Raw genomic sequence first — 10,863 nt, 5'->3', positions numbered from 1 at the left:
TGAGGGTTCCTAAATCTTCCAACAAGATTTTATAGCACAAATATGTAAAAGATCCAATTCCACAAAACTTATGCTTTTCACACTTAGAACGCAAAAACATACCCTGAGTAAAAGGTACCTAAAGTTTTGATAGGTAGGCTTTTTTAAAACACAACACTGCTCAACTCTCTAAAAATCTTCTTGGCCCAAAAAGCCCACATAGCCATATCCAAATTAAACTTCAGATATGCCTGATAAGACATCTTCGAGTGGAAGATCAACTATGATCCAATGTAAGCTCAAGCCTGAGACTAGTCGAACACATCCTGGCACCAATTGTTCAGCCCTGAGAGCATCACTTTTAAGTCAAATCCAATCTACTCATCATCATCAACCACGAAGACAGAACATGCATGCATTGAATGACAGCACACTAGTTAACACAAGTCCCTAAAAATTAATCCTACAATCATCATCAACAATACATAGCTCACAAAACACAAAAATCAAGCAACTTTTATAAAGACGTATTGTCACTTTAATTCCATCTCCAAATCATTCAAAGTTGATCACTCTACTCTTTGCATAGACTCACACATGAATTTAAAGCTACATAAACTATCTTGAACACCAAGTTAAGTCAATTCCATCTTTAACTTGGTAATTCTCTCTAAATCTTTTTCAAAGCAATCATTTTTAATCTTCATAAACATACACCAAATAACCTCTGAGACTTCATTCCCTCTACACATTTACTAAATCCCCTAAGCCAAACAATGAACTCGTTTTGTAGATTTTCATGCTACCAAGTTTTGTCTTAACCTCCTCGTTCATCAATTAGTCTCGAAACGAACCTGGTTTTTCTAGGGTTTTCCGTGAGTCTTGTCAAGTACTAAATTCCTCTTCTTTTTCTTTTTCTTTTGTTTTTTCCAAATGTATCTTTCCTGTCAGAGTACCAATAATACAGATTGTTCGCGTTCACGGCATAACACATGTTTGTCAATAGTAACATGTTATATAGACAACCCTTGGCGGTCCATACAAATGGGCATCGACCTATGCTAGAGGGTCAAATAGTTAGTCACGGCATGCGTGAAGGGGATGCAAGATGGAAAATGCTGATACAAAGCTAATGTTAAGCAAAGTCAGGAAAATGATGATGATAATAATGTAATCTAAGCTAATTTTTCGTGGTGGCAGTGGATGCCCTGAACTTGCTTGGAATCTATATGATCCCCAAAATGTTAGCACTCAGATGACATGAAAGACAGCTTCACCAACCATAAAATTATCCACCACGAAAACTGATACAACCTTCTGCACAGCTACCTTCACAAATATTGTATCAAGGGCATTTTCTCTGTACATAAGACGCCCCATGCTCTTCATACCTGTCAATTCCACACGCTTAAATTGAGTATGAAATATTTGCTCAACCTTGAATTCGTAAAGCTTACTCTCAAATTTAAATTCTGAAAATCCTTGAAAAAAAAAGAGCATAACTTGAAAATATGCTCCTTGAACCTCAGAAATTAACTAGCATCCGTATAACAGAGAGCTCTGAAAGATGGGAACTTACTCGGCCTTGGAGAACCACATCTGCTGGAATGAACCAAGAGATGCCAATATACTCCCTCCTATCCAGACACTGTTATATAATCATTTGTAAAACCATCAATTCTAAACCATGATAAGAACTTGTAAGCTAGAGAAATATCACATATAATTAAACTTGAAAAGCTTAAAAAAAAATTCAAATTATCAGCTCTTCTGCATGTCTTGTACATGAAAGCATTGGTGGTAAAGACTTCAAACTATATCTAATAACACACTGAAATCACCAAAACATGCTTCAAATGCATGGGAATAAACTGACTTTGACTGCCAAGACAATACCATCTTTGTTTCTCACAAAGACTATAACACATAAAAGCACTATACATGGTAAAAGTTGAAAACATCAAAAAATGAAGGAATTACTCCTCCAAGTTTCAAGTTTGCAGTGAATTTTCCACCAGGATGGGTACTGTTTTCTGTGCTCTATGAGATATCCGGCTATACACAAAACATTCAATTATTAAGTTGATAGGCTTATCTTTGTTTCTAAATTGATTTTCTTCAGGATTCTCAATACTTCAACATATCTATCTCTAAAGCTATCCCCAAAGATCATTTTTAAGTTAGCCACCAGTCATACAAAAAATGAGATTGCATAGTTCATACATTTTTTATGCCTAAAATACACACAAGCCACTAGGTGCCAAACTGTAGCAGTTGTTACACTGGAAAACAGATGCCAATATAAGCCAAGTTCTGACAATATTTACAAGCTCCCGCACACAAAAGCAGAGAGAGAGATTTAATCAAACCTGAATCTCCTTTCAGTTGCATTTCCACTAGCCAGCACTTTAACTCTGGCAGCTTGAGGAGACTCCTACACATGAATGAATGATCATTCCATTAATTTATAACTAAATCCAAAGCAGAACGGTAGACAACAAGTATCTTGTCAACCAAAAAGTACCTCAAGCAAATCTTTCTCAAGCCGTTCCTTCAACTGTTGCATTGATGCTGTTCCACCAGCAAGCTACATCAAAGCAGAAAGAGGAGCAAAGGAACATTGAAATTTTAAACATAATATAGTGAAACTACAATCCATGTATTTCTTTTTTTTTTTTTCACATCGTAGATATTCATACAACTGACACTATGATATGATAATCTGACATTAAAATTGATGCATGCAGTTATGTGCAATCTATGGCATGAAGCACAATCAAGATTTTAAGTAACCCATAGCTGACTCTATTTGTTGATCATAATACAGTCAACTAATGTTAAAGAACACTCAATCTCCACCCCCATCAAATAAAGGGATAAAAAAAGGAGTGAAATCCTTGAACAAATAAAAGAGAAAAGCAAAGAAACCTTCAAAGTTTAAGAGCACAAATCCTACACCCCAATCATACCATCAGTTATCCAGCCATCCACACATTTTGCTAGTTATTTTCTTTCAACATTACAATCAGAGTTGACAATGAGCATGTTCACTTTACCAGTATACTACTGAACAGTTCTCTTCGAATATCAACATCACACTTATTAATGCTTTCAATAACCTGCATACATTGGGAAAGAACTTAGCAAAAGTCAGAGAAAGATAACTACTAATTTTTAAGTTCAACAGAAAATATTTTTTTAAGTAAAAATGAGTAAATTTACCATTTGTGGCAAACCGCGAACACTAGGAGCAATCTCCACAAAATTATCCATACCAGGAATTGTCTGATATTAGTCACAAAACAATTTGTTATATGAGAACACATGGTGAAAAATTTCACACTTGAAATACAAGATGGACTTGTATACAGTACATAGAACCATTTGCACCCCACAGATGAATCAAGCAACTCATGAATATTTCATATGAACATAAGATTCACATGTACTAAGAAAAGGATAATTACTGGTTAAATATACAGATTAAATGATCATTGACGCCTGTTTATGTTAAAAAAAAATATAACTCTAACAAGAAGCATCAAAGTTCAGGAACAAACAAGATTTCAAGAATACCGACAAAGATATTATAGAAAGACCCATTCAGTAACTAAAATGTAGAAACTAAATCAAATGAGAAAAGAGTTATGGTAAAGATACACCAAACATATAAAATAAGTGCCCTGCACTATAAACATTTTTTTATTCTCTCTTTTTGGAAAAAAAATTTCAAAATTCATGTCCGCCGTGAAGTTTTAACATGTGCACAAGGCAGTCAAAAATAAAATGTTAGCATAGATTTTTAAAAAATTTCCCTCCATCAAGTAGTTAAAAGAAGAAAATAGAAGTACTTCGAGAAAATTGTAGCAATCTACAAATTGTTCCATGAAGTGAATAAACTAATGGACATCTCCCCAAATGAGTATGAATATTGCAGAGTGACAGAAAATGCAATGGAAAAGTCATGGAGCAGGCATTGTGAGGGTTCGTGAGCCATGAACCTGGACCAAGGATGGATTGAATAGAATATCTGGAATCTTGAATCTATCAGCTCCAATTTCAATTGTCCTGTTTGTGTTTAAGAACGAAATATCAGATAGAAAACTGTAATGTTCAATGTTCAAAATGCAAAAAGTAAACCAACCAGCATTCAAACTTGATAATATTGTATTGATTGGGACTTACTGGCCATCCGGAAGCTCATATGGAGTCATTGGAATGTTTGAGTATGAACTTTCTGAATTTGCAAAGAAAAAGGACAAGAAAACAGAAAGAAAAAGAAAGGTTCACATAAATCAACACTTGTGAAACTGAAAACAAATTATGACTTGCTATGCCAACCAACATAACTAAGCAAGAGATTCAGTTTTACTGAACAAAAGCTTAATTGTCATGATTTATCATGGAAAAGGCAGGTCATTCACTCATCATAGATTGATTGTGACAGTATGGTCCTTGGCTTCTCAAGTTTTCACATTTTCTGGAATTCTATTCACCGATTTTGAAAATGTTAGACTACTCTGTCCTGACTTCGGAAAAAGAAAGTTGCTTTGGGAACTTTGGGATGCATTGAGAAGTCAGAAAAATTCAGGGAAACTTCAGGAAAATATTTGACAGAGCCTGTTCACAAATAATAGCCTAAATCATAAGACACACTAACCCAAGTGATGAAGCAGAAGCTTTGAGAAAAAAAATTAAGTAGGTTTCTAAGATACAATACAAGTTTCATTTGCAATATTAATTCTACATCGCCAGTGATCCAACCCCTCAAAGGAAATATGAACACATTTTGTGTAGGGAACAAACAGATAGTGGCAGTAAAGCTGATGCCTAGGATTAAATTAACCACAACTTTATTGAAGGTTGAACGCAGCTCTGATGTCAAACTACAAGAACAAGAAATACGACGAATTGGATGTCCCACAAACCATATCCACATACAAAACATATAGACAATCCCGAAATTCTGTTGAGTGGAGCATGCGATCTTAATGGGCAAAATCTACAAGCAATCAAGCATTGCAAATACAATATGAAGAAATACACACCATCATAGGGCGTATCCGGTGCACGACACACACATTCCTTGATATCACTTGCAATCATTCTCTGTTTCCAAAACAAACAATCAGATACAAAACGATACTCATCTTCACAAGGAATATTGTCTAGACAATCACAGACCTGAGAGTAGAGTCTGTAGCTGTCAGTTGTATTTGTAAAATCAAGATCCACACTCTTAACGTTCAGAAAAAATATAAGAGAAAATGTCAAATGCATATATTTGTAAAAAAAAAATCCAGATGAACAAAAAGGTGGAAATTAGATCTGAATTCAGAAAGCAAAAGAAATGACGAGGGAAATCTAGCAGAAACATGGAAAGAAATCATATTCCCAAAAGATAATGACAAACAATTTCCAGTGACGTTTTAAAAATACCTGAAACACGCCCGGCTGTATTTCCTTTCTTTTGAAAGAGTACCTTGGTTTTATCTGCAAAGCCAAATAAAAAGATTACTTAGAAAACAGGAAAAAAAAAAAAGGCATACTTCAGCTAGTTCTGACAAAAGAACTCGCCTTTCAAAGTAAAATTCATTCCTATACTAACTCACCATGACACCTTTGCTCTCCAAGCTTTTCATCAAGCAATCAGTAAGAAGTTCTCCCCCAATAGGAGAAAAGGCCACAGCCTATAACCACAAAAGCAATAAAAAGAAGAGGGCTGTCAGTTTGTCATGGAAAATAACTCTACCTTGGACCTTTGACATTAAGGGCCTGTTTGGAAATGCATCAAAATAATGTTTTTTTATTTTTTTTTTACTTCATTTTTTACATCAACACATCAAAACAATCCAAAAACACCAAAAAAAATTAATTTGAAGATAAAAAAAACTCAAAATTTTTCAAATGCACGGTTGGACCGCAATGCCAAACGGGGCCTAAAAAAAGGCCAGCCAAACTTTACTGTTCCCATAAGCTCTAAATATTTAGGAAAGAGAAACAGAGCAGCAATAAGTCCACTGCTGGCAAGTGATTTGGGAAACAGGTTGATTTTTAATTAAGTTCCAATAATTGGAGTGTCCTCTAACAATTATTCAACAGGCTTGGTGCTCTCTTGCATGGAATCCTTTTTTCCTTTATCTTTTAGGAGCAAGTCTTGCAAATCTACTTCTTTTCTAATGAATTTCTTTATTTACTCCAACAAAAACATAAACATCAAAGGAACCATCTTTTTGCCTGCTTGCCAACCACAACAAGACAATTTCCAATAAAAGATATCAACACTTTTATCACTTGACATGCTGAGGATAGATCATAACTGTAGATTTATCTTAGAGTTTAGGGACACATTCATAATGTTTGAGAGGATACAAAAGAATTACCAAGAAAAAAACTAAAGAAGAGACCTCCATGCTCACATGAAAGCACCAAGATATTAAAACATTTCACAAATTCTCAGTTCATTTTAAAGGGAATATGGGTCCTCCAAATACCCCCAAATTCCATAATTTCCTAAGGAACTATCCAATATCTTCTAATGAAAATTGAAAATGTAAAGATGCAGAATTCACTTGCAATTTAAGTTAAGAAATGTCAACAATAAAAAAAAAAATTGTACAAATATCAAGACTGATATCAATTGCTTTATTGTTAAAAGTTTAAAGACAAATACCAGAGCCTAAATGCAATTATTTGCTAGTAAAATAAGCCACTTGATCAGGAAAAGAGCAGTACCTTTTGAATAACATAACCATCATGGACTGGCGCAATTGTAGTTGATCCTCCACCACTAGCACAGATAACATTATATCAGTGTTATACTATGCAATAAATCAATCAATATGTTTTACAAAAAGATGTCATATACAATGTAAGGGAACACCAAAATCTGTTATTGAAAATAAGATCTTTCTAGAAGCAATCGCCAAACTTCCAACGTGTAAACATCCACATTGTGGTTTCAAAACACTGATTACAGCCAACATTAATTTAAGCAGATAAATTGCCATGTTAATCCATAGAATTTTTCAATCTTCCAGGTTTAGCACATTGCTATCAACTTTCCATGAAAAGCACCAATTTCAAATTCTGTTATCCACCATTGTATTTGCATAACTTGAATTTTCTAAGTTTTGGATATTGCTCATGGATGAGAAATACAACAGTTCTAAACTATGTTATTTACCAATGTCCAATGTCATTGTCCATCTTCACATAAAAATGTTAAAAGCAAGTTCCTTTCCTTGTATTTTGTTCTTTTCACTATTTAAATAACGCTACAATCTGCAGTAATTAAGACCACAGTTAATTCTTCCATCTCATGTATTCTTTTTAGAATGTATATGGCCAGATATACACTGTGGAGATAAGAGATGAGGTGGTTACTTTCAACTAAAATAGCACAAATAGTAAGAAGATTGAAGATAAGTGTGAAATAAATTCAGACACACTGACACTTCCAGTTGACGACATTATACACTCATGAATCAGCAACTAAATATATCCTACCTATCAACAACTAGCGAGGTAGCACGTCCTGATGCAAAAGATGTTAAAACCTGGCAGCAAGAGGAACTTGAGTCATACCAAATTAAATGACATCCTCCAATCATATTAATATATATATATATATATGGTACAAATTGGAGACATGGGCACAAGATGGAAAAGGGCATACAGCATTCTTCGCCAAAAATAATGCAGGAGTAGTGTACTTTTCAAACATAAGCTCTGCTGTCCTGTCAGTTATGCAACAACCCAACCATAATCAGCAAGCATCAAAGCAGCATGATGAAACAAGCTAAAACCAAGAAGCTTAGTTTGTTTTTAATAACACAAGCTGAGATAAAAGGAATATTTTTATGAAGATTTATTGCCTGCACAAAAACAAGCTAATGAATAATAATGTAAGGACGAAGTTGGGGGGGGGGGGGGGGGGGGAAGGTTAAATCTAAGCAAAGAAAAAATGTCAATAAAAAAATAGAAGAACAAAACTTACAAGACAGGAACTCACTAGCATCACTTTGAAACATGGAATGAGTCATATGATTACCATGAGAACCATAAGTGAAGTAAAAACATGTTGCAAAACTGGGAGTTTTTTCCTTCACACTTTATTTGGGATAGATCACGCTATTCAATTATTTATAGAGAATGACCTTGTTATAGCTTCATGGTTTATACCACAAAATTGGGTATTCAACAAAAATCAATGGTATTATTATTAGTCATTCTCATAGAATCACAAAACCAAGAACTCTTTTGTTTGATCAAGAGGGTTACTCCCAGCTAACATACAAAAGGAAACAAATTCTGACAAATGCAGCTGGCATTGAATGATGTAAGTACATATCATCATGTATTGCCAGCTTACCTTTCTCTCTGTTGTTGACTGTTGGATGAAGGTTCTGCAAGTAGCATTGGATGCTCCTTTGGATCAATCAATAGACACTCCCTAAAGACAGTAAAATTTAAATTTAGATATTACAAAATAAAATAAAAGAAAAGAAAACAAGACCACCGAACATTTTAAACTGAAATCAGAGTCTTTATAATGAATCATTACCTGAAAGCATGATCCCATATGCTATCCACAATATCCCAGTCAGCAACAATCCCATCCTTAAAAGGGGATAACACCTGATGAAAGGCAGAAAAGCTTAGGAAAACCCTAAATTTATCACATAGCCTGAACAATTCCACCTAGCCTTTCAGAAACACGACAAGAAGATAACTGCAACACCAACTGACCTCCATATGGTCCCGACGAAACCCTAAGGCCTGAGATCCTACAAATAATTTACGTTTTCCCTTCCCTTTCTCAGAATCTTTGACATTATTTTTAGAATCTACAGCAGCATTCTTCTCGTTGCTTGTCATGTCATCAACATCCATTTGATCAATTGATCCCACAACCTGAGCAGTAGTTATCCATGTATCAAGAAAACCTCTAAAACAAGGGAAAATAGCAATAACAACAATGTCTAAACCCTAGCTGACAGCCACAAGCATTTTCCAATTTCCTCTCCATCAAAACCAGAGAAAAGACATAAACATTATCCATTTTTTAAATTTCAAACACGAATTCCTTGTTTTAAAAGCAATTAAAAAAAGGAAAGTAAGTTAAAATGTTGGTGATGTAGAAGGTTAAATAACATGAGATGTAGAGACTAACAGAAGGAAAGACGGCCTTGGGTGCGTCCTCGCCGGCATAACCAGCTTTGCAAGTGTGAGAACCCAAGTCAATGACTATAGCTGACACTTCATCTGTTTTCACCAACAAGATTATCAGCAAAAAAAAATAATAAAAAAGAAACAACTTCGGAGACATGTTTTTGAAACTCACCACCACCGTACATGATTGCTGCAAGTTTTCAAGAGTGAGTGAATTTCTGAGGTTTCTGAGGTTAGGGTTTTAGAAAGAGCATATGGCGATGGCTGGCTCGGTCTCTTTCGACGGAGGAAGGAGTTGTTAGCACTTAGCAGCTAGTCAGGCCATGAGTTTCTAACCCGAGTTTTGACATGCGATGGATCTACACTGGCCCAGACCTGGAGGGAATGAGATGGACTCCTAACTTAAAGCCCGTCCGATTCACGATTGCTCGAGTCAGGAGGAAATTAACTAATACTATAAAACGTGTAGGAAAAATACTATAGTTTTTTTTACATTTTTTTTTTTTCATTTTACATGTTTTTTTTCTTTTTTTCCCAAGATTATCTTTTTTTTCCTATTTTTTTAATTCTTTTTTGTTTTTGAGTTTTTTTTCAAAATTATCTGTCGATTTGTTTTTAATATTGAACTAGTTAAAAATTTAGTTCTGTAGTTTTTTTCTTTAAAACATTATGCTACAATGTTTCCTTACATGATTTTTTTTATTTTTTTTATGAATTTTTTTTTCCAAAATGATATTTGATGATTTTATTTTTTTCATATTAAGTTGGTTGAGAATTTTACTTCGTAGTTTTTTTCTTTAAAACACTGTGGATTGTTACAATATTTTCTTATATGATTTTTGTTTTGCTACAATGTTTCCTCATATATTTTTTTTCAAAATTATCTCTGTCGAATTTTTTTTTTAATATTGAGCTGGTTAAGAATTTAGCTTTAACTTTCCCCACATGTTTTGTTTTTATTTTTTTTTCATTTTTTTTTTTTTTGCTTTTTTTTTCCAAAATTGTCTTCTTCTTTTTGTCATTTTTTTGTGTTTTTTTTCAGAATTGTTTTTATTGATTTTATTTTTTAATATGGAGTTGGTTAGGAATTTAGCTTTGTAGTTTTTTTTCTTTAAAACACTGTAGAATGTAGATTGCTACAGTGTTTCCCCACATGATTTTTTTTTATGATTTTTTTGTTTTTTTCCCAGAATTGTCTTTGTCGATTTTATTTTTTTTCATATTGAGCTGGTTGAGAATTTAGCTTCATAGTTTTTTTCTTTAAAACAATGTGGATTGCTATAGTGTTCCTCCACATGATTTTTGTTATGATTTTTTTAAAAATTTTCTTTATCGATTTTATTATTTTTAATATTGAGCTGGTTAAGAATTACAACTGAAGATTTCCTCATGAAACACTATAGATTGCTACAGTGTTTCCCTGCGTGGTTTTTTTTCCTTTTGTTTTTTTTGTTATGATTTTTTCTAAAATTTTCTTTGTTAATTTTATTTTTTTAATATTAAGTTGGTTAAGAATTTAGCTTTCTAGTTTTTTCCTTGAAAACATTGTGGATTGCAACAGTTTTTCTTCATATAATTTTTATTTTATTTTTTTCACAAACCCACGACAACGCAAAAGCATGCCAAAAGCCCGTGGCATCGTATGGGCATGACATCTAGTAAAATAATAAAGATGATCGCATAGCATGTATGCATGCCTCTAAAAAAATC

General features: G+C 33.7%; 1 protein-coding gene across 1 annotated transcript; it reads right to left on the bottom strand.

The window, feature by feature from the left end:
• Positions 1–974: 974 nt before the first annotated feature.
• Positions 975–9,525, bottom strand: LOC7487099 (actin-related protein 4). The gene is made up of 20 exons (XM_002317903.4): positions 9,326–9,525; positions 9,155–9,246; positions 8,731–8,895; positions 8,546–8,619; positions 8,354–8,434; positions 7,658–7,718; positions 7,489–7,538; positions 6,715–6,769; positions 5,592–5,669; positions 5,419–5,472; positions 5,164–5,217; positions 5,028–5,088; positions 4,165–4,216; positions 3,981–4,047; positions 3,202–3,264; positions 3,036–3,098; positions 2,504–2,566; positions 2,349–2,413; positions 1,559–1,627; positions 975–1,370 (listed from the first exon to the last, which is right to left on the bottom strand). The coding sequence occupies exons 1-20, from the start codon at positions 9,336–9,338 to the stop codon at positions 1,325–1,327; spliced, it is 1,326 nt and encodes a 441-aa protein (XP_002317939.2). The 5' UTR covers positions 9,339–9,525; the 3' UTR covers positions 975–1,324.
• Positions 9,526–10,863: the final 1,338 nt, after the last annotated feature.

This window comes from Populus trichocarpa, chromosome 12, assembly GCF_000002775.5.
Source record: "Populus trichocarpa isolate Nisqually-1 chromosome 12, P.trichocarpa_v4.1, whole genome shotgun sequence".
Classification (NCBI taxonomy): Eukaryota; Viridiplantae; Streptophyta; class Magnoliopsida; order Malpighiales; family Salicaceae; genus Populus; species Populus trichocarpa.
The sequence above is the reverse complement of the archived record's forward strand: the minus strand, read 5'-3'. Positions and strand labels throughout refer to the sequence as shown.

Coding starts and splice junctions, on each gene's coding strand:
- LOC7487099 (XM_002317903.4), bottom strand. Junction 5,218..5,418: donor TACAGCCGGGCGTGTTTCAG/GTATTTTTAAAA, acceptor CTGAACGTTAAG/AGTGTGGATCTTGATTTTAC. Junction 4,048..4,164: donor TATGAGCTTCCGGATGGCCA/GTAAGTCCCAAT, acceptor AAACACAAACAG/GACAATTGAAATTGGAGCTG.